Here is a 26,344-nt window from a genome sequence, read left to right on the forward strand (position 1 = left end):
AGAGATTGCAGTAAAGACAGGCGTAAGAAATTATAAAAGTATTAATTTGGGGAACTAATAAATGTCCATGAAATCTTCACAATTTATGTTCTTCTGCTGTGGCTTCAGCCGGTCCCTCTCTTCGGGGTCCTTGACTTACCACAACATTTTTTTTTTTTTTGAGATGGATTTTCACTCTTGTTGCCCAGGCTGGAGTGCAGTGGTGCAACCTCAGCTCACCGCAACCTCCACCTTCCAGGTTCAAGTGATTCTCCTGCCTCAGCCTCCCCAGTAGCTGGGATTACAGGTGCCCACCACCACACATTACTAATTTTTTGTATTTTTAGTAGAGACAGAGTTTCACCATGTTGGCTAGGCTGGTCTCGAACTCCTGACCTCAGATAATCCACCCATTTCGGCCTCCCAAAGTTCTGGGATTACAGGCATGAGCCACTGCACTCGGCCCCAGACTCGCTTTTATAACAAACGCAGTTTCTCCATAACGTACCTACTCCTGCGATAACAACATTAATCCATTCATGAGGGCAGAGCCTTCATAACCTCATCACCTCTTATTAGGCCCCATTTCCCAGTACTGCTGTATTGGGGATTAAGTTTCTAACACATGAACTTTGGGGGACACATTCAAACCATAGCAGCCTTATAGAACCATAGGAAAATGCAGCTGTGTCCTTCCTTGCATCTCCCTTGCATTGTAAAATTGCAATTACTGGGCAATAGGCTTCATCCAGAGAAGTCTTTTGTGTCTGCTGTGGGCCGTGGGAGCAACCACAAGGACCTGTCCTTGCTTCCAGGGCCACACAGTCTATGATGCCAGGAGAGAAGAGCACAGATGGTTTTGGGGGCTGGGGTGGAGCATGAAGCCTTTATGTGTTGGAGAACAGGACAGCTTTGGTGGGGAGAGAGGAAAGTCTAGATTAAAGGAATAAATGGTTTTTCAAGTGATGTGCAAGAGAAACTCATAAGATTTCTATGGATGTTTTCAGAGAGTGGGGGGAAACCTGGAACTACAGCTCATGATCAATTGTAGGACCATGTAAAGCGGTTCAAAACATCTAATAAGCAGTGTAGCAGATGTCAATCTTGGTCTAGACTCACATGGTCCAGAAATACAACTTCTTAATTTTTCCAGGATCAACTTAATGCTGAGAAACTCCAAGCTCTTGGGTCTAATATTCAGGTCAGAGGCTCTGGTGCCCATTTTGAGGATCTCTTCCCACTTGCCCTCTGCCAGTGAATAGGGGGGTGCTGGGGAGTCCATGTCTAGGTTCTTACCTGCCTGTAAGGGTAAGAGGAGTATCTTTGTTTTTTTTTTTTACTGAGACAAGGCCTTACTGTGTCACCCAGGCTGGAGTACAGTGGGATAATCATAGCTTACTGAAGCCTTAACTTCCCAGGCTCAAACAATCCTTCCACTTCAGCTCACCAAGTAGTGGGACTGTAGGCATGTGCCACCATACCTAGCTAATTAAAAACAAACAAAAATATCTGTAGAGACTGGGTCTCACTAGGTTGCCCAGGATGAGAGAGGGGTATCTTGCTGCTCCTAAAACACATGGCCAGATGCCTCCAGCCTCATCTCCAGGCTCTAAGGATTTTGTTTTAGTTTAAAGATCTGAGGAATTCTCTCTTTATATTCGTTGCTTTCCTTAGAGTTCCTCCCTTTGTCCTCAAACAGTAATCTCATTTCAGGATACCCAGTATTACTGCCTCAAAAGACTTGGACATTTGAGCAAGGAAGGGAAGTGTTTTGTGACACACACACACACACACACACACACACACACACCCCCACACCCATCCTTGAGTCAAGGAGAAACTGAGCCTTCCTGTTTACATTTTGAAGGTATAGGATGGGAGGAATGAATGGAGAGAAAATATAAATTTATATCTCAAAAATTATTCTGCCATTAAAATGTAACACATTTTCGTTTTCACAACTAACTCTTAAGGTCCCTAGAGCCGAGATAAGATGTGGAGCCCCTTAATTTCCCTGGGTAAGAGCTTGGGGTGAGAAATTAGTAAACTGATTCAGAGTTTCCCCACAAATAAGAGTAAATATATCTTCCCCAGCATCTTTAATTCTCCAGCTCTTTGATAACCAAGTAAATGTCATGCATTCATGTTGACATTAAAAGTGTTATAAACTTCATTTGGAAGGTTCCTATTAATAAACAATATTTGCTTCCACTAGGAACAAAATTAAATATTTAGTTAAACCAATTTTTGGGTCTCAGGACCCCTTTACACTCTTATAGAGTCCTGAGGACCCCCTGAGAGCTTCTGTTTATGTGGGTTACTTATATCTATTGATGTTTACCATATTAGAAATTAAAACCAAGAAATTCAAAAAGTGATTAATACAAGGATAAAAAAACTCATTACATGCTAACGTATATATTATTATATATTTTATGGAAAATAACAATACTTTCCAGAATAAAAAAATTAGAGGAGTGGCTGTTTTTCGTTTTGCAAATCTCTTTAATATTTGACTTAAGAGGAAATAAGTGTATTCCGTTATCTGCTTCTGTGTTCAATCTCTTGTGATTGGTTGCTGAAGAAAATCTGGCTTCACGTAGACATGCTGTTGGAAAAATGAGGTCTTCTTGGACCCTGAAAGGGTCTGAGGGACCCACAGGGATCACTTTGAGATCTGCACATTTAAACAGATAAACTACCAGGGTATGTGATGGGTTTTAAATGAAAAATTGTCTTTATTGAGAATTTGAGTCAACCATGGGTGAAATCACAGGTGTGTTTTACGTCACGTGTCTTGAACGTTGCCCTCTCTTCTTACAGAAATACAAAGAGTATGAGAAAGACGTTGCCATAGAAGAAATCGATGGCCTCCAACTGGTAAAGAAGCTGGCAAAGAACATGGAAGAGATGTTTCACAAGAAGTCTGAGGCAGTCAGGGTAAGTGCCTCTGGTTTGTGCCCTGTATCGCCTGAAGACACAAAGGCAGCTTCAGGGGATGGCATTGATGAACCAATCTCTCAAAGATAAAAGTTGACTCACTCATCTATTACGTAAATACTTTTATTTTTACAGTCTGGTTAGCCAGAAAAAGCAGTCACTAGGGGCAAAAACTGCCCTTTTCATAGAGAGTTCCTGTGCCAGTTTTATTCTGACAAATTTATGCCTTTAGCCAAGTTGCCACTAATTGTACAGCCGTACAGCATGGGCCTATAACTGTGTGATGCGTACACTAATGACCAAAAACCATTCAGAGGTACACTAGGGTTCAACTAAGCTCTAGTCTGAGCGTTTTCTTGTATCACTGTGTTTAGTGATTTTCTCAAATGGTTGCATAACATTTCAATCTATGAGTGTGTCATAATTGGTATAACTGTTCCTATATATTTGGATGTCTGAGTTATTTGAAAGTTTTTATTGGCCGGGCGCGGTGGCTCACATGGGTAATCCCAGCACTTTGGGAGGCCGACGCAGGCAGATCATCTGAGGTCAGGAGTTCATGACCAGCCTGGCCAACATGGTGAAACCCAGTCTCTACCAAAAATATAAAAATTAGCCAGGTGTGTTGGTGGGTGCCTGTAATCCTAGCTACTTGGGAGGCTGAGGCAGGAGAATTGCTTGAACCCAGGAGGCGGAGGTTGCAGTGAGCCAAGATCACGCCACTGCACTCCAGCCTGGGTGACAGTGTGAGACTCTGGCTCAAAAAAAAAAAAAAAAGTTTTTATTTAAGAGATGTGGTCTTGCTATGTTGCCCAGGCTGGTCTCAAACTCCTGGACTCTAGTGATCCTCCCACCTCAGTCTCCTGAGTAGCTGGGGCTACAGGTATGTACCACCAGCTCTGGCTTGCTTGCACGTTTTGACGTAAATAATGCTGCAGTGAATCTTCTTGTATATTCACAATGGACCAACCAACCGAGCACCTACTACGTGTGAACTGTTCCTTTAAGGACTATATATGTACTCACTTATATTATCCTTGTAACACCTCCATGATGTGTATTACTGTTATCCCCATTTTATAAAAGAGGAGTCTGAGAGGAAGACATTGAGTAGCTTCTCCAAGGTCACGTGAGGAGTGAGAGAGAGCTCCAGCCATAATAACCCCAGAGTTCACATTCTTTTCTGCCTCCTTGCCTTCAGTATCCTGGAGTGTATGTGTATTTCCTTAATGTGAATTCCAGAACACAGAAGACAGTTCAGAGGCTCAGAAACAATCTTCAAGGTTCTTTATGCATATGAAAGCATTTCTGTCCAGATAAGGTTGTGCCAATTCACAGCTGCTCCAGCGGGAATGGTGTGCACGTGCTTATTCTCTGAAATCCTTGCAAAAAAAAAAAAAAAAATACTGGTAACAGCATTGTCAATTTGAGAGGGGGACATATTGTTTTAGCTTGCATTTCTTTGTGAATCACAGAATTTTAGAGGAGAAAAAGGCATAAATATCTTTAGGTTCTGCTTCCACAATTGACAAAGTAGCCCTGGTGTCTGGAATTAGGGGAGCATTGGGAGGGGCGGGAGGAGGGGGCCATGCAGCATGCTGCCATGACACAGAGGTCCGGCCAGCACCAGAACCTAGACCTCACCTCCTTGAGGCAGTGGGTCCGTGTGGTCAGTGAGACATGGGCTCTGGAAGTAGTGGAACTGTCCCGAATCTCAGTTCTGCCCCAAGATGGGAGACCAGTGAGCAAAGCTGAGTAACCCCTGTGAATCTCTTTTTCCTCATTTATCAGCCTGGCGGCATTAGGAGAAGTCAATGATGTAATAAATACATGCTTACGTTTATTGAGTTCAGATGCACCAGCCCCTGTGCTAATCACTTTATGTGTATCATCTCATTCTTGCATCAACACTAGGAGTGAGACACTGTTGTTATCGTTGTCTTAGAAATGACCAAACAGGCTTGACAGGATGAAGTCATTTGCCCAGGTCACATGGGCAAGGCTCAGCAGAGTTAATTTTTACACCTAGGTGGTGGGGTTGCAGCACCTCTGTATTTATGTAAGGTGTTTATTTAGCTCAGTGTCTGGAAAACAGTAAATGTTCTGTAAATGTTTGCTGTTACAGCTGGTTAAAGGGCCTTCCAACCTGTGAACATCTGATAGGAGGTAGTCTTGGAGCTTCAGGAAGCACCTGGATGATGACAGGAGGGAACATGAACTGGGTTTAGCATCTTCGTATTGCCTAATTTTAAAACCTTTTTGTGTTAAATTAGTGAAGTTAAAAAAAAAAAAGACAATTTGATATGGTGGGTGTAGTTCCTTTGAGAAGAAAAAATAAGTTGCTCTGTTTAAATTGAAATGTTCCCAGGATAAAGGCAGCCAGATTCCTTGCAATGCGTATTCTATGTATTTTAAAATAAATGCACAGGCCTTCTGTAATCACGCTTGATGCTCAAGCCTGTAACATCTTGGTTAATTGGTCCAGTGTTACGTGGATTTCCCCATGCCCGTCTTTAAAGAGAGTTTGTATGTCACATAGGGGTTTAGTCTGGGGACAGTAGAGATGGGCCTGGTCCTCACTGTGAGCCATGTGGCTCTCTTGTTAACAGTCAAGACCCATATGCCATTTGGAATGAGATATCCCTTTGGAGGCCAGGGGAGCAGTGAGTGTGACTTTTTTCATATTTTAATGATACCTTGATTCTCCATTAGGAAAAGTTGCTGTTTGCCTGTGAGATTTGTGAACATTTGAAGAGCAAAGACCTCAGGTCCAAATTTGCCCATGGGTTTGCAGGGGAGTCATTATTTGTAGCCTTGCACTGGAATGCACCACTGTGAAACAAGGTGAGGTCCTTTCCCATGCCACCCACCTGACAGTGACTCCACCCCCCTCTTTTCTTTTTTCTTTTTCTTTTTGATTTCTTTTTTTTTGAGACAGAGTCTTGCTCTGTCGCCCAGGCTGGAGTGCAGTGGTGCGATCTCAGCTTACTGCAAGCTCTGCCTCCCGGATTCATGCCATTCTCCTGCCTCAGCCTCCCAAGTCACTGGGACTGCAGGCACCACCACCACGCCTGGCTAATTTTTTGTATTTTTGGTTTCACTGTGTTAACCAGGATGGTCTCTATCTCCTGACCTTGTGATCTGCCCGCCTCAGCCTCCCAAAGTGCTGGGATTACAGGCGTGAACCACCGTGCTGGGCCCCCACCCCCCTCTTTTCTAATCGCTCAGGAACAGAATAGATTTTAGGTTTGGCCCTATCACTCTGATGCTCCACACCTAGGAATCTTCCATTTCCAAGCCCCCCTCCCACTTCCCAAGCAGTTGGAGTTGGGTCCCAGGTTCAGGTGCCCCACCTTGTATTTCCTAGTGTGAATCAGTGGTGACTTGAGGGACATGTGTAAGAGAAACCTGGTTCACAAACAACCCTGATTTATTAACATTTCCATTGATGTATATAAAATATTTATGAGTCTGGCAGTAGCAATTTAGGAAACTGCAATAAGAACACCTGTAGTCTGTGAAAGTAGGTTCAGTTAGTACTGGGGGGGAAGAAATGGAGTACTACAGTAACCCCATCCTTTAATGTAGCCTGTCATCTCCTGCCTGTTAAACAATGTTGATCTCTTTCTCTGTCTCTTCTGGCTTGATTTCATCATTTTCCTCCATCACTTTTCCCAGTGATTAGTTGAATCAGAGTGATTTTATCATCCTCATCTCCTATTTGAATTACTCTCCACTATGCAATTATCCTATCACAGAAAGTCCTATTTTCTCCCCGTCAGATGTCTGAAGTAAATGTGAAACCTAAAGTGGCCTGCCCATTACATAACCCCTGTCATCTCATTGGTAATGGACTATATGTAACTTTTTTTTCAGGCTAGCAAATTATAAATAACCTTAGCTTCAGTAATTTCCATTAACATAATGATGCCATCATTATGGTAGCATTTCTTAACTAATATTTTCTAACTCTTTTTAATGCCATTGGTGGTTTAAGTAATTTTTTCACACCCACACAGGTTATTTGATACGGCCATGCGCCTGCTTGCTTTTGTGTATAGCAGTTGTGCCCTAGGCACCATCTCTCACCTTCATTGTTCAGACATATTTATGCTACCAAGCCCTCAATTAATATTGCTAAGCAATTTGTCAAGTTTTAAGTCCCTATGAATGGACAAGAAATGGAGTCCATTTGCTTTTAGTTCATCAGCATTTCAAGGGAGAGATCTCACATGGTGGACGTGGAGGGAAGGGTATGGACCAGTCCTCTGCCAACTGTGGATTCCCATCAGCCCATTCCTAAGTGACACCTGGAAATGCTTGTCTGTGTCACAAGTCAGAGCTCATCTTTGATATTGATGGAAGGCAAAGGGGAGACACCACTCCCCTTTCTCCTGAGTTGCTGTTGTTGAGAAATGGACCCTGATTTGAGGGGAAGGAGAAGGCAGAAGGGTTATATTGCATGACCTTGGTTATATGGACAGGCTGCCCCCAGCCTTTCCTTTGTCTTTCAAATTCGGCCCTTCATGGGGAGTATCACAAACTATCGATCAACTGGAAGCGTCATTTGGGGCTCCAGGGAACTCTGAGCAGGCACAGCCAAATGGGAAGAGAATCTGTAGGAAGTAACTGCGTAGCCACGGATATCTCTGATTGTAAGGATATACTTTGAGGACCAATTCCATCACAGCCAGGGGGATGTCATGATCCTGTAATTTTGGTGCGGTTTGTATCACTGAGATGAGCAGCACAAGAGAAAAGCAAGTAAACCAGGAAATAAGAAAAAGGACTTTGGTGAATTTATAATTTTATACTAGTATTCTCCAGGATGGTTTTCTAAAGGTGAATTCCTCAGAGTGGATTTTGCCTTTGGTTGCACCGAACAGCTCTGGGGTGGGCACTGCCTTCATCACACTGATTTGAGCTGGACTTAGGACGTCCTCCTGTTTTCCCAGGTGTTCCTGGTTTCAGGGCCAGACGCTGATTCAGAGGACCTTAGATGTCAGGCTATGCAGACTTCAGACCTCCACAAACTTCAACAGGTTTCAGAGAGGGAAGGGGCACTGGGGGGATTATAGGATAGTATCTGTTGTGGTAGCATTTCAAGCAAAACGTTACAATTAATTAGACGTGTCTAAAAGAATGAACTCTTCTGGGGAATGTGAAGAGATAGAAAACACAAGTTGTAGCTAGACCCACTCCATGATGAGCCAATTGTTTTCAAACCTTGGGTAAGATATTTAATAAATTTTGAAAGCACCCAGAAACTCACACCTGTAAATAAGCTTAATCTTGTTTCACTTATTTTTTTGATTTACATTGATAAAATGATAAATCAGGCCCTCGAAAAGAGTGTTTTGCTTAAAAATAAATACCTTTGCTCGTTGGGAAGAGCTAAAGGAGACTAGATTTTATATTAAATTTTCCCCCTTTCCTATAGTTACCTGCTGTTCATTGTGGAACTGATTCCCATTATAGCTGTACTGTGGAAAGTAATTGCTGTTGTACAGTAATTCAATTTCAGTGCATTCACGCATCAGTTCACCGATAGGGGTTTATCTGGAGAAACCTGGGACTTGAAAGCTTTTTATCAAGAAATTCCACATGCAGCAAGACATTTTTCCTAGGAAACGAATATCAGTATTTGCATTTAATAAACATTTACCTTCTCAGAAAAATGGATTTTTCTCTCTGCAGAAGAGATTTACGCCAATCTTCCAAAAAGCTAGAGGGTACTATTAAAGCAACTTTCTTGAGATGTTTTTTGACTGGCGCCTGTCTACGTACGTATGACTATAACATACATCAGTTTTATGGAAATATATACAGTGAGGCATGAAAACCAGGATGCGCCCAAGTAAAGCATACTCCATCCCCAAAATATAAGCTGTATAAGGAATTAATATCTATAGGGACTATATGAATACTTCTGGTTTAAAAACTCATCTGATCTATAGACATTGTGAAAATTGTGTTTGAGGCATACTTTCAAAAGGATTACATTGGAAATGAAATAATTGATTCTGTTTATCCATTTCAAAGTTAAGGAAAGGTTCTTAAGACAGAACTGATTCTTTTCTTTACATGTTAAGTCCAAAACAAGTTTTGGAGGTTTTAGGAACTGAATATAGCCTAACAGTGCCAGGATCACTTTAAGTTCTCAGGCAGTGGAGGTATATATGGCTGTATAGATCTAAAAGATTTTTGTTTTCTGTCTTGTTTTCATTTCTGATCTCATCTCAGAATTTCAAGGCTTGTACTTTGAAAGAGCAGTACATTTGTTTCAGAAAAAAATAATGTTTTCTATTTTGAGTCGCAGATAGAGGGAGGAGACTATTAATTTTTTATGTTGATGTATCTTGTGGTCTATTTGTTCCCTTTTTTTGGTAAACTGGGTTGCTTGCAAAATCGTACATATATATGTAAGGAAATTTAGAGCAGAAACCTCAAACCAGAAGAATCTTAAAAAAGAGCAACAGTCTGCATTCACCGGTTTTGATGAGGTCAGCGAACCATCTTTGGTTAATGGCTGAGAACAAAACCACATGGAACTGCGTGGTCTGCGTGGGTTTCACCCCAAAGGGGCCTGGGGTTTCCGCTAACATGCTTCAGTTTGAGCCAACCTGAGCCTCACAGCTAGGCCCAGAAGACTGCTCTCCCTCCCACGTTGAGAGGAAGCAACTTGTCCACCCCCTTGGGGGTATACGCTTACCAGTATATAAGCGTATATAAGGGAAGGAAGGGGAACTGCTGGACAACTTGTAAGTGCAGTTTCATGTCTTCTCTTCTCAAGCTCTCAGTTTTCTATCAGCCTCACATCTTCAAAGTTGGCTTGACTTGGTGGACCATATCGTGACTTTCCTGCTTATTCTGGGGGTGTTGGCCTGTAGAAAGCATTCTCCTTTGCGGGTAGAACCGTTGCATCAAACCCTCCTCAACTTCATGGTAATTTGTTTCTTTCCCAAATAATTGGACTAAACGCTTTCCATTTGTAGAGCTTTATGGAAGTCTTAGTTTTGTGTTTTCTATGTCTACCATAGAAGCACCCATGTGTTTTTTAATGCTTTTTGTTCTTACTTGTTATAAAAGTAATACATATTCATCATAAAAGAAAAAAGAGTGTGCAGAAAATGAAAAGGGGGAAAGAAAAGATCACAGCATGAAGAAGTAAGTATCAGATGGTACTTAATGTCTGTCAATACCTTTGTTTTTCAGCATCTTAGTTTCTGTCCCTACAGGTTTTTTTTTTTTCTATTTGTGCATGAGTATATAGATATATGTGGGTATATATAAACTTTTAAAACATCGGATTATTCTTTCTTGTAACAAGCTTTTTAAAAAATTACATGTTGGGAACATGTCAATGAATATAGATTTCTATTATTTTTCACAACTGCTTTCTGGATGTTCCAATCAAACAGATCTCTCTTAGTGAACATTGATGGCATCTGTAGTGCTTCACTGTTATAAGCAATAATTTGATAAACTCTCTTGCAAAGAAACTTTTGTCCATTTATTTGATGCATTTATTAGGATGTATTCCTAGAAGTGAAATTAAGACTTTGGGTGTATCTTGCCAGATTGTCCTACAGACAGTGCTATGCCTGCCTATGTTCCCACCTGTGTGGTTGGAGGGGAACTAGTTCCACATTGTCCTCCCTAGTATTTGACTATTATTAGTCTTTTGGCCAACTATTGTATCTCAAGATTTTTATTGTTGTTGTTTGTTTGTTTGTTTTGAGATGCAGTTTCACTCTTGTTGCCCAGGCTAGAGTGCAGTGGCCCAATCTTGGCTCACTGCAACCTCCGCCTACCGGGTTCAAGCAACTCTCCTGCCTCAGCCTCCTGAGTAGCTGGGATTACGGGCATCTGCCACCACACCTGGCTAATTTTTGTATTTTTAGTACAGATGGGATTTCACCATGTTTGCCGGGCCGCTCTCGAACTCCTGACCTCAGGTGATCTGCCCACCTCAGCCTCCCAAAGTGCTGGGATTACAGGCGTGAGCCACCATGCCTGGCCTCAAGTTGTTTTTTCTTTAATTACTCACTGTTTGGCACAGTGGGTCCCTCTGGCTCCTCATCTGCCTTGCACCAGGGTTTGAGGAAATTACACCATGTCACACAGAACATGGGCTTGCCAAAACAGAGAGATGGCCCAGGTGCTGATCGCCATCCTCCCACAGAGAGGAATGTGGGTAGAGGCACTCTGCTGGACGTGCTCGGAGGGGCCCTTCCTTTCTCCTCCCTTTCTGGACTGTATGATAGGAACAGTCCTGGGGAGGAGGGACAGGCTAACTAGCACTACGCTGCCTGGCTTTGGGGTGCCAGCTGTTTGGAGGAATCGGCTGGGAGCATTGGTGGTTCAGTACCCGGGGACTGTGGTGCGCAAGGTGTTTCAGTTACTGAGGGAGAAAGTCAGGAGTTGCAAGAGAATTGGAGCTTGGTGCAGCCCCTCTCACTGGGAAAGGGCCCTGTTCCCAGCTGGCTCATTGTCTGAGCACCCAGATTGAGCACCAGGGTCACTTTGATTGACTTTTCTGAAAGGTACTATGTAGTTAAGTTGACCATCTTTTTACATGTGTATTAGCCATTTCTTCTTCATTTCTATTTTTTATTTTCGTACACTGCCTAGTAATACCCTTTCCCCTTGTTTAACTGTACTATTTCTTTTCTTGTCCCAACTTGCCTTTACTCTGGCCCCAGTGCCTACTACAGTGCTTCATACTATAGTTATGTGCTCAGTAAATGTTTGTGGATTGACTCACAGGCCTTTGTCCTGGGGTCAGGATAACTTAAAGTGAGAGTGATATGGGTGGTATGGGCTACACCGCTTCCCTTTGGCCAGAGAACTCCTGAGTGATAAAGGCGAAAAGCCAAGTATTCGAGCCCAACTGCAAAGCAATTGTGGGATTCATGGGCTTTCCAGAATCCTCCACTGTTGGCTCCAAGCGAATGAACCTGGCACAGCAGTGTGGCACCAAGATGTTGGTCCCAGTTCTGATTTTTCAGAGTGTTATGTTGTTGGTGTTCTACACCAGGCCAGGTAGAAAACAATGCCACTTAATTTATACTCAGACCAGGCAAAAGCAATCTTAAAAGGTTTGTGGGTGGGAGGAAATTACGGTGGGTGAATTACTGATGCGTCACCATCAATAGATCCAAATGATAGAAGAAAGCCATAATAATAATAATAATAATGATAATAGAAGACCACTGTCTGTAATTTTATAAATTACCAGCAACAAATTAAAGGGTTTCAGAAATATTTTGAATGCATATTTAGTCTATTTAACTAGGGATGTGTTGGTGGCATTGGTTGTACTTTTTTGGTCTTTACTCAGTTTCCCATATGGAGGTGAGGAGCAGCTGGTCCTGCAAACAGAGTGAGATTATTTACATTTTCTAAATTAGGTTATGAGGGGAAAATGAAAAGATAGTTGGGAATTCATTGGCGTTTCATTGACACTGCATTTAGTGGAGAGATGACAGCGCTTGCGAGTAATCAGAATCTTTGTTAAAAATCAGCTGGGGTGTCATTTATTGCACATCCCAGGCTTACTGGCAGCCTGAATAGATGAACATGCAATGCTTTGTACTATCAGGGGTAAATGTGGATTTTTTGTTCTTGTGTGCTTTTTAATTGATTTGTGTGTGTGTGTGTGTGTGTGTGTGTGTGTGTGTGTGTGTGGTGTCACTTGGGAAGGAAAATCAGATCCTTGGGAATATACTTAGAGAGCCTCCCCTCACTGCATCCAGTGACTCTGGAGCATTTCGTGAGGCTGTAAGGCTGTTTGATGGGATTTATAGAGAGGAACTTCTCTAGGATCTCTGCAAAGCCCATGATGGATGTTGAAAGCAGACTCCTCATCCAGGTCACAGTTGGGAGTTGCTCATAGACAGCCCCACTCCAGCCAATGAGCAGGAGTCTTCCTACCTCAAGCAGGTGTCTCTGCAGACACTCAAAGACTGCTAACCCTAGCCCAGGTTGCGACCCTGATTTGACTAATGCAGGAATTGCCTTAGTGAAAACTCCAGGCTGGGCAAAGATTCTGGTTCTCAGCACTTTTACCCAGCCATGAATAGATGGATACCAGCTGCATAGAGATGATGGCAGCAGCTCCAGTCTGACTGGAGCACAGTCAGACTCATAGGGGAGTGGAGCCCTCCAGGCAGCCTCTTGGCCAGCCAGTGGGTGGCCTCTGTTAGGATGCCTTTTGAGCCAGGCAGCCTGTCTGCAAGAGGACTTCCCTTCAAAGGGCTCAGTGGATCCATTCCCTTGGTGTGCTGGGAGTCTGTCATTGCAGTCACTGTGGCCATGGTCTGGGGACAGTGCATCAGGCTTGCTGTGGTCCACATGGGGGAATTAGGGTTGGCCTCTGAGACCAGATGTGGTAGAGATGATTTTATTCTAGGGAAGTATGTTGGGTACACACGTGTTCGTAATGGAGGGGGTTGGCAGGAGTGTGGGGGTTGGAGGTTGACACATGAGCATTCATTCTCATGGGAATTTCATCATTGGAGATGGGGAAATAAAAAAGAATTAATCACATCAGAATTGTAAACCTGTGTCCCCCAGGTCAATCCTGGTTGTAGATACCTTTTACTTGGTCTGTGTGGGCTTTAAGGGGAAAAAATGAAATCACATATAAACATATGTAGTGATATTAAAATATCCAGATTTAAAGCTTGGAAAATGGAGACGTGTAGCCATCCTGGGCCCCCATGTCCATAGAACAGCAATCAACATCAGCATGAATGTCTCTGTTGGTTGATTTCCATGCAGCTCCCTAGTCGTTTATTTGCTACTCCGGCCCTGAGGAACATTGATTTTGCAACCCCTGCGTTCGTCAGATTAGGGTTAGCAGAGTCTTTGTGTATGTGAAGTAGGCAGCATACTTATAGCTTTCATAATTCCCCCACAGAAAGCCAGCTGGAGTCGTTGCCATTGTTTTCATCATTGATATCATCTCTGTTGTCATCATGATCATCACATTACTGAGTGCTTCTTGCTTGCCAAACCACTTTGCTATGCTTTGCATATATATTATCTCATTTAAGTGATACTTGTGAAATTGGATTTTAAAAATTCTTGGCTGGGTGCAGGGGAAAGACCATTTAAAGGTTTAAGGTAAGAGTATGCATTATAAGGGGACGTGGAATCTTTCTTTTTTAAAGTTCCTGAACTATCAAATGAGACTGAGATTTTCTTCACCTTTAACATTTGAGGATGTTTAGCTCTTGTTCAGCCCTCACCTATAAAAAGTTCTATTTGTTTTGTTGTATGTTTTCTCCCAATCTCAAAAAGGTTTGATTCATGTAAATAATTCCCAGTCTGGTCCCATTCATAGAATCGACAAACAAAAATCAGAGCTATCCCCTCCCTCCCTCAATTCGCCCTGGTCCCCAGCATACACTTTCCTGTAGCATGGACTGAGACAGTATTGGTCACGTGGAGAAGGGGATGAAAAATGCTCAAAGTGGCTACATTTGAATATGTGGCACTTATCTCTTTGCGCAGGCACCTTATAGAAAAAAAATTCATTAAACTTCGTTCTAGAAAAAAGAGCATTAAGCCTTCATCAACAACCGCACAAAGAGCTCACCATGGCAGGAATGGGACAATAAAGGAGTTATTTTAGCAGAATTAACAGGAAGAAATTAGCCCCATGTATCCTTCCTTTTTATCACAGTGTGGTGCATTTACATATTTTGAAATTTCACATTTGCATAGTCAATGATTTTAAATTAGATTCTCACATCTCCTCTCTGATGTTTGTCATGTGTACAACTTGTCTTAATAACTGAGTTGTTAGCATTTAAAAAGCAGTTATCTTATTATTGGCACAACCTTGAAACATGGCATCCAGCTACCCTTGCAATTTTTAAGCAGCTTTACTGAGATATAATTCACATATGTAGAGGACACGTGAGCATGCATGTGTACTTACTTATATGCCACTTTGAAACACATCCAATGTGTAAATCAAGTTCAGGTTCTCTGATTTATCTGGTAACCACAGCTGGGAATTGGATGGGGGAGTGATGCTTTGAACTAATGCCTGTCGGGAGTGGGATGAAGTGCTTATTTCTTTGAGAATTCCTGTCATTTCAAAGAGGAGAAATAAAAGCTTGAGAGTAGGGGTGCAATTTATGTGTCTTCTCTTCCTGTCCTGAGCTACCTTCATTCGTCCAAGGCCAGTGTGTGGGTGGGGAAGCATGCTCCCCTCACCTGCCCTGTCTTTCCTTGACCACCTGTCTGCTTTGTGGGCTGTAAGTTGTATCAGCCTGGGGTCTACGGGTTGGCTACTGTTAAGATCTAGATTTACAGCTGGCTCCCTCCCCACATGAAGTTTATATGCTATTAAGGGAGACAGGAAGGCTTTGAAATCGGGAGTCCTGGCCATGCCACCCAGAGAACCCAGGGAGTGAAGCCAAACCAGGTCCTGAGAGGTGGCAGAAGCAGAAGGAACAGCACGTGTGAAGCTGGAGAGGAAGTAGAATGTGGGATCGGTTGAAGGCATTGAGAGGAGGATGGAGTGGAGAGAGAGTTTGGAGAGGAGAGAGCAAGACAAGGGGTTCCCCCCGACTATGCTGTGAGGGCCCTGTGGTGTGGTGGGATAGAGGCGATCGATTTCATGTGTTTATTTGAATGTCTCCCTCACCACTTCCCAGGCCAGTGGTTGGTCCATTTAACTCTGCTCCCCAAGTTTCCCCGAGCAGTTCACACACCTGACTTGGTGGGTGCTGGGCGTTCACTGGAAGAGTTCGGGTGTCATTTTAAGAATACAGGAAGCGGTGGCAGGGTTTGCATTTCTGTGTCTACACTGCTCATTGGCCGCCTCCCCTTCCCTTTGTGTCTGGGGAAAAGCTGCCATGTTCCCTACTTTTCTCTGGGTATTGATTTATATGCACCTGCCCACCCTTAGAAAGTATGTCGCCTTCTCAGTGATCATAGGCTGCGGTGCCCTGTGATGGCTCCTTTGTTGCCTGTTCCTCTCTTCCAGCCAAATGCGCTCTGGAGACTGGAGAGCACAAATCTTTTGTACAGCCCACTGAGAGTGAAGCCCCCGGGCAGCACTCAGGAGGAGGGTGCTGGGAAGTGCAGCCACCTCTATTGTGCTGGGAGAAAGCCTGAGAAGCCTGTGTTTAATGGAAGCAAAGAGCCTGCTTTTTAATTTTCAGCTACATTTAGCAGACCAGTTCAGGATTGTCCTGTTTAGGGAATCTCCCCCGACATTTGGACACTTCGTGGGTGGAGGGGACCTCCTAGGAGCCAGCCCAAGGGGGATAGTCACCTGTTAATTCTCCGAGCTTGTGTTCCATTGGGTCTCACCTCTCTGAAGGTAGTTATAAGGAGACAGTGCATAATTTTGCTTACTTTCAGCAATGGTGGTGACCTCCAAGCACGCTCCCTTAGCCTGCTTCATTGGCCCCAGCAATTTAAGAAGGCCAGCCATGGGAATTACTTCCTCTTGTAGAAGTGGAAGTGCAGGGACTTTGGCCATGCCGTTTGTTTTATATGTAGACTTTTTAAAAATTATTTTTATTTTTTTTAAGACAGAGTCTCACTCTGCTACCCAGGCTGGAGTGCAGTGGTGTGATCTCGGTTCACTGCAACCTCCAACTCCTAGGTTCAAGTGATTCTCATGCCTCAGCCTCCCAAGTAGCTGTAATTACAGGTGCTTGCCACCATGCCCAGCTAATCTTTGTGTTTCCAGTAGAAATGGGGTTTCACATGTTGGCGGGGCTAGTCTTGACTTCTGACCTCAAGTGATCCGCCCACCTTGGCCTCTCAAAGTGCTGGGATTACAGGCTATTTTGTGTGCAGACTTTGATGCCCTTAGATGTTCAGTCATCTCTTGGGAAACAGGTTCACTTTGGAAGGGAGTGAACTGGGCTTTGGAGCTAGTAAGACCGGAGGTTAGCCATTATCCACTGACGGTGAGACCTGAAGCTCCTTGAGTCTCAGTTTTCTTGTCTGTGAAATGGACGTGTTCTCATGTTGCAGGGATTGTGACTCTCTGGATACGGCAGGAATGGATTTGAGGCTGGCTGCCTCAGACTAGCCCTGAGCCCAGGTCACACGATCCCTCCTTGAGATGGAAGCAGTCACACAAGTGACCTCAAAACTAACGTGAGGATCAAATGAGCACACATGGGCCTGGCTTGAGCCCACAGGTTACATGGCAAACACTTTGTAAATGGTCATTTATTTTTATTTGTAAATGTAAATAGTACCTTTTACAACCAGCAAAGTAGAAACAGGCTCTGGTTCGGGCACCAAACTCACTCAGCTCAGATCCTGTCCCAGTCATTTAATAGCTGAATAATCTTGCCCAATTTATGTAAACTCCCTAAGCTTTAGGAACCTTAACTCTAAGATAAGGGTTAGAATACCTACTTAATGGAGTTATTTTGAGGGTCAAATGAGAACATTGATGTAAAGTGTTTTAGCCTAGTGCCTGGCAAATAGTTCTACTTCCTAAAGACTAGTTACTATTATTGTGGTCTAATTATTAATATAATCATACAGAAAGTATGGATATGATAGAACACTTAATAGGAATATTTGAAGAGGTTTTAAAAATTCAGCTCTGGCAAATACTACTATTACAGGACAGGGGTCCCGATCCAGACCCCAAGAGAGGGTTCTTGGATCTCGCTCAGGAAAGAATTCAGGGCTAGTCCATAAAGTAAAGTGAAAGCAACTTTATTAAGAACGTAAAGGAATAAAAGAATGGCTACTCCATAGTCAGAGCAGCCCCAAGTACTGCTGGTTGCTCATTTTTTGGTTATTTCTTGATGATATGCTAAACAAGAGGTGGATTATTCATTCCTCCCCTTTTTAGAGCATATAGGGTAACTTCCTGACATTGCCATGGCATTTGTAAACTGTCATGCTGCTGGTGGGATTGTAGCAGTGAAGATGACCAGAGGTCACTCATGGCCATTTTGGCTTTCATGGGTTTTGGCCAGCTTCTTTATTGCACCCTGTTTTATCAGCAAGGTCTTTATGACCTGTATCTTGTGCCAACCTCCTGTCTCATCCTGTGACTTAGAATGCCTGACTGTCTGGAAATGCAGCCCAGTAGGTCTCAGCCTTGTTTTACCCAGCCCCTATTTAAGATGGAGTTGTGGCCAGGCACGGTGGCTCACACCTGTAATCCCAGCACTTTGGGAGGCCGAGGCAGGTGGATCGTGAGGTCAGGAGATCTAGACCATCCTGGCCAACATGGTGAAACCCTGTCTCTACTAAAATACAAAAAATTAACCAGCTGTGGTGGTGCAGGCTTGTAGTCTCAGCTACTCAGGAGGCTGAGGCAGGGGAATCGCTTGAACCTAGGAGACTGAGTTTGCAGTGAGCCGAGATCGTGCCCCTGCACTACAGCCTGGCGACAGGGCAAGACTCTGTCTCAAAAAAAGAAAAAAATGCTTCTGACACTACTATCTCAGGGAGGTAACCTAGAAGAAACTCTGCCTCCTCGGAATCGCAGGAGACTTGTCTACAGGGCAGCCCCAGTGGGTTATGGAGAGCTCCCATCTGTGTAGTCTTCTTGGGCATGGATGCCCTCCTGCTCTGCACAGGCTGACTTCCTCATCTGGGCTGACATCGGCTGGGCAGGGTCCCTGAGATGGACGAGGAGAGGAAAGTGAGGGTGGAACAGGCCTTGCATTGCAGTGTCTTCCTTGGGTACAGAGGAGGGGCTCCAAGGCTCTGCTTGGTCCTCTCACTGCCCTTGCTTGTTTGAGAGAAGGAAAAGCTGCAGGTTAAATGAATGTTTAGAGAGGAAAACTAGATTGGTAGCCTGAGCTTATTGGCCCCAGCCTGTCAGTGGAATGCAGGATGGTGTCCAGTGTGAGTGAGCTTCAGGCCGGTCCTTAATGGAGTGATGTCCCTGTGGGAGCCCAGGGGTCACACACTCATAGCTGTCTGACAATTTTAACAGTTACGTGTAATTTACATTAGAACAAATATAACTTCCCTTTAAAGCAAATGCATTTATTATATAAGCTGATTCAAAGAAACATAGTAAGTAAAGGTGAGGTGAGGAGGCCAGTTGCAGCCTGGTTTTGGAAGGCAGCTAGAGACTCCCTAGAATCCATCCTTAGGGAAAGGGACAGTTCAGGTGTGCTGGATGTGGTCACAAAAGCAGTGATCACATGGCAACCCACACTGATCTTGAGCGAAACAATGCATAAGAAATAACATAAGATTTATAGTACAGTAGCATCTGTATAAATTAAAAGCATATAAAACAGCCATATCCATTTTCTACAAACACATGCGCTGTTAAGGAGTCCATTGAATCCATTAGAGTGGGTGCAAGTGGGGGAGGGGAATGAGAGTAGAGGTCAGGGCTGAAGGAGAAAATATAAATCAAGATGGGGCCTTGCATGGACCAGTGATGATGATGTGCTAAGAGTATGAATAGCTCAAGTTTTTGTATACACACAGACATGGAATGAGACATAGACAGACAGACAGACAGAAATCCGCACACAGGGTGGTAGGCAGATATGGAAAATGGTGATGGTGTTATGCTGATGTTTGAGGTTGGAACAGTAGTGTACAGGTGGAAAGATAACATTTACAGTGAACTTTTCTTAACTGCTTTCCTTGTACCTGGCTCCCCACCTTGTGCCTAAGACACATCTTTGCATTCCATTTTCTCAACAACCTGGTGAGGTAGATGGTATTATTACCTCCTTTTGACAGATGAGGAAACTGAGCAGGTCCAGCATCACAGAGGGAAAGCTTGGCAGAGCAGATGCACGTCCAGTCTGTCCAGCTCCAGAGTCTAGATCCATCAGTGACATGGCTGCACAGCCTTCTTTGTCTTAGAATTCCTTTAAAATGGATGTACTTTTAACACCCTTTTTAATACCTGCATTGCTTAAGTTCTGCTGTCTCTACATTAGTGGAAAACTGAGTTGTCCTACAGTAGTTGTAGGCCCCGTCGAGAAGACTAGACTGGTCGTTTTCCAGTGGAGGGGGATTTATTGATGCCGCCCCTTTGCCACTCCTGATACTTGATTTTGTGCCTCTAAAGTTCCACGTCTTTTCGCTTTGTTTCTTTCTTTGTGTCTTTCGCTGCATTACCCCTATGTCGTTCCCTCCTCCTCCCCATTAATGAGCCAGCTGGTCAAATAGCCTCATTTCAAACAGCATCTTCACCCTCCCTTCTTACAATAGGTGGTTATATAACATTGGCATTCCATGTATGTATCTTCAAAGTGATTTATCAGAAAGATGCACAACTCCACAGGAGGCGGCTGAGTCACCTGGAATGCTTTGTAGTTTATTTCATTGTCCACAGGGGTAGATCAAGTCATGGACACCCCCTTTTTGGTTATTAAGACACAGGCTAGCACTTGCATCCAAAACGTTTGAGTGCCTTAAGTGAGCGCCTCACTTGTCTGGCTCAGTGGCTGTTGGCAGGGCTGTGTGAGTGCTCCCCGAGGACAGACAACACCAGTAAATCTTAATCACTATGGAGCACTATAGAAGAAGTAAACAGTTCTGAAACTGTGCTATAAATTGTCATCCAGTGATGATTCTGTTTTATTATGGAGGTTAAATTACAGCAATCACTGGCGCACAAAGGCGCTGCAGTAAGAAAACATTTGGGAACAATGTTTTTCTCCTATGGCTTGGGTGATGGGTGCACAGGAATAAAATACCATAACTTGTTTACCATGGGCCACAAAGGAAAATATGAACTGTAACCCACTGCCACATGTGTGCTCTTTTTCTTTTTTGAACCAAGCAGGTTGTGAGCATGTTGCTGTTGCCACAGGAAAAGGTGATAGATACACTTGACTTGAAAACAACTTTTAGCTATGTTTTTCTTCTTTTTATAGCTTCTCTTCTTCTCCCCTCCCTGTGCATGTCTGTGTGTCTATTTGGGTTAGGATGGGCTAGGAGAAGATGAGCCAGAGAATGACACCTGTCTTGAGCAATCAGTCGCTTACAGATACTGTCTTTCTGGCATTCCCCAGCGTGCCGTCCGAAGGGCTTGTTGCTTATGGGCCACTTGATTCATTGGTGAAGAAAATGGGCTGTGGGACCTCCTGGATCCAGGTTCAAGTCCTGACTCTGCCTCTTGATCTCTGTGTGACTTAGGGAAGGTCATTTCTCTCTCTCAGCCTCCAGATTGTCCGCTGTAAGATGAGAGCAGCGACTGCCCTGGCTCATGGGGCTTGAGGAAGGAATGGCCTGTAAAACATGTGTCCCAATTCTGAACACACACCAAAGCTCATTAATTCTTTTCTCTGGTTATCATTGTGCAGCCACAACAGCTATTAGCAGCATCACCACAGATATTCCAGCATCCCATTAGCCAGGTTATTTTCTCTAACCCTGGGATTATTTTGCAGTCTATGGAATGTATACATCAAAGCAACCAGTATTAATTCTGGAAATTTGGTTTGTTACTGCAGAGAGCTTATCATCCTCCATGATATCTGACTTATTTACAATGAAATCAAAATTCATTGGCAAGGCCATTGAATGGTCCTGGCCACACCTGCCTCTCCCAGCCCCTCTTCTGCTGAGTTCCCCCGGGGACCTCCCTCAAGCTCCGTGAACGTGCCAGCCTATTCTCTCTTCTAGGGTGCCCTTGCATGCACTGTTCTCTCTGAGTGGGATTTTCTTCACCAAAATCTGGTTCCTCCTTGGTATTCAGGGTTCCCCTTGGATTCTTCTCTTTGGGGCAAATTTCATTCCTTGGCCCTCTTGCCTAAGGTAGAACCCCTTTCACCCTACCCCAAATATCCCCTTCACTCCCCTAACACCTCTTGCAGCGGCCACTGTTCCCCTATCATTTTCTCTCATGTTGTCTTGTTTATATCTTTTCATCATAGAACTTATCTAAAATTACCTTTTAAGATATCTGGCTCTCATTTCCTCTCCCACTAGAACTTTAGCCCAGTGAGGAGAAGGACCGTGTGTGTTTAGTCCACCCAGGATAGTACCTCCTGTAGTGCAGACACCCAGGAAGTTCATGGAATGAGTGAACGATCAGTTTTTCTGATATGCCAGAGATCTGATCAGAATATTTTACCTACAACAGCATTGGAAACTCGAGTAACTTAAATAAGTTTTCTTTAATTAATAGCCTTTTAAAATATTAGGCAACAGCACTATTCTTTGTGAGTGAGTTACAGGATGCACTCTAGTGGGTAGAATTAAAACTGCTAATGGTACCGCTCACTCCTGTTAATTACAGGGTGGAAAGTCATAGGAGGTTTAATCATCAGACCCTAATTTTCTTGTGACTTTAAAGAGTAAATATTTATTGAATAACTAATTATGAATTTTACATACATTGATTTAAAGATGCTGGAGTTATTTCTTGGAGAAAAGATTTCTCCAAAGGTGATGAGTCATAGTGGTTATCTCACTTTTCAGGATGACAAAGGGCAAAGAAAAGCGACAGTACTCAAAGAGAAATGATTTTAGAAAACGTAGGTTATGGGCAAGTTTATTCTATTGTTTTTGAAAGAAATTCTTAGAAAAATATTGCTTCTACCAATGCTATTTTTCAGGTTTGTGCTGATAATGTTTCCTACCCACAACATTTTATTATGAAAATATCCAAACATGCAACACAAGTGAAACAATTTTGCCACACAAACACCCATATACCCACCATTCATTTCTGCCATTGATATTAAGTGTCCTCATTTTCTCACTTATCTGTCCATCTCTCTATCCTTCTAGCCATCCATTAATATATCTTATTTCTGGTGCATTTCAAAGTAAGTTGCAGACTTGTTACAGTATTTTTAACAATCCATTTGTCCGTGAAAAGGAAACATATTTTGTAAAGGTCAGGCTGATATAAAAGCCTAATATATTTGAAAAGAAATAAATACAAAATAAAACAGAAAATGTACCTTCTTCCAGTAGTTCAAAAGAATGGGAAGCAGAAAGGTTCATGGTGCTGTCCTGCCAAGTGGTGTTCCATGGTATGGATGTACTGCAGTGTATTTTTCCATTCACCAGCTAATGGACATTTAATGTAATGTGACTGGTGAAGTGGAGCTTGTTCCAAATAAAGTGAGCTTTTGGATTTCTGTGTTTCTCTGGTAAGAGATCCTGTCCTTTATATACAGCGTTCACTGTTCACTGTTTTCCATGGAGATCTGTCCCTTCCTGATCCCCAGTCCACAAAACTTGGATGGGGCAGATCCAGGTGTGGGCATGAGGCTGAGGCTTGTCTAATCAGAGGGTCCCCATACTCCTCACCACAGGGGTATGGGGCCAGAGCCGCTCTGGTCTCATCACTGACCTGATCTTGTCTCTTTCCATTTTCTCATTTACTCACTGCTCCCCACTTCCCTGCTCTGAAGCTTTGCACCTGCCGTCCCCTCACCTAGACTGCTCTTCCTCTAGATGGCCATGTGGCTTGCCCTGGACTTCGTTCTGGTCTCTGTTCAAATGTCAGTTCTCAAAGAGACTTTCCATGGTCACCTTCGCTAAGATAACTCTCTGGCTCTTTTCGTCACATGAGCTAATACTTCTATGTTGCTTAAGCACTTTGAGTTCCATTAAAGAAGTCCGGGTGAAAATGCTGCATTTGTTCAAACTGCCTTCAGTGTTTGTTCTCTTTATCTTCCAAGTTTCTCAACCCTTAGACTCTACCAGTGGCTGAACAGTCATCCTGATAGTAGAGCCTCCCAGGGTAGATCCTCTGAGCCAGTTCCTAGGTTCCAAGCTTTACTGCCCGTCTACTCCCAGCTAGGTAACTTGGTGGAGATTTACTGGGAAGCTGTGCCCAGAGACTATGTGACCTGGAGATTTGGCATAGAGATAAACTCAAAATTGTAGCACTCCAAGGGGTCAGGAAGGTTGGTTCACCCTGGCATCTGGTATACATAGGATGGCATTACACAGAGAATTTAAAGCTTGGGAGCGTGAGTTTGGCATTATTACTGCTCCTAGCATCCCCTTCTTTCCGAGCTCAAAACCCTGAGAGATTCTCAAGTGTTAGTAGCATATCCAGCAATTGATAGCTACTAGGTATTTAGAACCTTCCCCACTTCATCCATCCGCTGACTCTTACAGTAGATCCAAATCTTTATATTATCTTAGCTCCTGCTATGATACTTCCATAGTGTGTGTAACTAACTGCACTCCTTCAAGCTAGAGTGAGGTTTTTTTGTTGTTTTGCATTCTAAGTACTTGGCGTAGTGCCTGGGTCAATAATGATAGTACTTGTTGAATTAGTAGAATAATATATAACATTTATTAAGTGTTTCCAGTAACCAGGCATGGTTCAGATTTTGTTACATGTACAAGTTTATTTAGTCTTCACAACATTAAGGGGTAGATGTTGCTGTCTCTCCATCTCGTAGGTGAGGAAACTGATTCACAGAGCTATTAAGTTATTTGCCAAAGATTACACAGCTGGCAAGTGGGTGAGCTTGGACTTGAGCCCATCAATATCTATTTAATATTTATTTTAATCATATGTAAAAGTACCATAGCAATAGTATAATGTTACTGTCTCACCTAAACATATATTAGAATGTTTGTAATAGAACACCATAGGCCACTTATCGACTGGACATTTATTGGACCATGTTTGCATGTAAATATAGGCATTAGAGGGATTTAAAGATGAGTAAGGCAGCTTCAGGATCAGAGAAACTCCTACTGTTGAGTTAGTAATAGAAATCTACACAAAAAGCAGTCCTATGAGGCAGTGGATCTGAGTATGATTCTAAAGGCATAAGATTCTGTTGAAGTGGTGGAGATTGATGCTGGTGTGTGTGCATGGAGAGGGCAGGTGCAGGCTGGTTGGTAATGTCGGGAAGGATACAGTGGGGTGGGTAGGAGTAGGGGAGATCACCTCAGGTACAGAGTGATTGCTGACTTAGGAGCAGAACATCTTCCTGTGTGAAGCTGATGCTTCAGAGCTTGGAGTCTTGTGTTCCCCTCCAAACCAGTAGATTAGGTGACAAATCATTGATAAGAATGGCACTGCACAAATTACCGACTGGTTTAAACTTTGAAAACACCTCCTGAGTTTCAGGAGATAAAACTGACATCAATAACGAGAGTGTCTAAGGTGGTCAACAGCAACTGGTTTGAAGGTGATGAGATGTGTGATTTACCACTTGCAGAGGTGGCGAGATGCTTCCTGAAGCCTGATCTGGGCTGTAGCCACCCAGCCATAGCTCTCGAGCTGTGCGGGACTTGGCAGGCAGCCTTCTCTGAGCAGGAAGCACCAGCCTCAGAGGAGCATGGGGCCCGGGGAGGTCTGCCCTGGGTAGTTGCACAGAGTTTGCACGTTTGTGCCAAGACCCCTCATTTGCATCACAGGCCAGTGTGTGGGCAGACACCCTCACACACTGAAAACAGTTTACTGTCCTTGCTGCCCAAAGTGACTTTTCTTGAACAGTGAGCAGTTGAAACAGATTTATTGCATTAAGCAAGTTTTTAAACGTTTTTTTCCCTCTTGGGAAAATGTGTTTAACCTAGAGAAGTGCTTCTCGGCCTTCAGTGTGTTTAAGGCTTCCCCCGGAGGAGATTATTAAATGCAGATTCCTGGGCCCTACCCTAGACAGTTGATTCAGTAAACTTAGAGGTAGGCTGGAGAGTTGGAATTTTTTTTTAAATTTATTTTGTTAAGAGACAGGGTCTAGATCTGACACCCAGGCTAGAGTATAGTGGCACCATCATAGCTCACTGCAGGCTTGACCTCCTGGTTTCAAGGGATCCTCTCACCACAGCCTCCCAAGTAGTTGGGACTACAGGCATGTACCCCCACGCCCAGCTAATTTTTTGTAGAGATGGGATTTCACCATGTGGCACAGGCTGGTCTCGAACTCCTGAGCTCAAGCCACTCTCCTGTCTTAGCCTCCTACAGTGCTGGGACTACAGGCATGCACCATCACACCAAGCTAATTTCTTCATTTTTTTTGGTCTTACTATGTTGTGCAGCCTGGTCTTGAACTTCTGGGTTCAAGAGATCCTCTTGCCTCATCCTCTCAAAGTGCTAGGATTACAGGTATGAGCCACCATGCCCCATGGAGAATTGGAATTTTAAATTCCCCATCCCCTATAGCCCAAGAGGTCATGGGATCTCATTTAGAGAGGCCTTGAGCCAGAGTAGTGATTTCTTTTTTTTTTTTTTGAGACGGAATCTTGCTCTGTCGCCCGGGCTGGAGTGCAGTGGCCGGATCTCAGCTCACTGCAAGCTCCGCCTCCCGGGTTCACGCCATTCTCCTGCCTCAGCCTCCCGTGTAGCTGGGACTACAGGCGCCCGCCACCACGCCCGGCTAGTTTTTTTTTGTATTTTTTGGTAGAGACGGGGTTTCACCGTGTTAGCCAGGATGGTCTCGATCTCCTGACCTCGTGATCCACCCGTCTCGGCCTCCCAAAGTGCTGGGATTATAGGCTTGAGCCACCGCGC

General features: G+C 43.7%; 1 protein-coding gene across 5 annotated transcripts in view; it reads left to right on the forward strand.

Annotated features, from left to right (window-relative positions):
• CACNA2D3 (calcium voltage-gated channel auxiliary subunit alpha2delta 3) overlaps positions 1 to 26,344 on the forward strand; it is a 941,064-nt gene that overhangs the window by 194,865 nt on the left and 719,855 nt on the right. For all 5 annotated transcript variants that reach the window (XM_015130679.3, XM_077993170.1, XM_015130680.3 and 2 more), the window contains exon 3: positions 2,803 to 2,919. In XM_015130679.3, coding sequence (XP_014986165.1) covers positions 2,803 to 2,919 — 117 coding nt within the window. The remainder of the gene's footprint in view (positions 1 to 2,802; positions 2,920 to 26,344) is intronic.

Source organism: Macaca mulatta, chromosome 2, assembly GCF_049350105.2.
Source record: "Macaca mulatta isolate MMU2019108-1 chromosome 2, T2T-MMU8v2.0, whole genome shotgun sequence".
Classification (NCBI taxonomy): Eukaryota; Metazoa; Chordata; class Mammalia; order Primates; family Cercopithecidae; genus Macaca; species Macaca mulatta.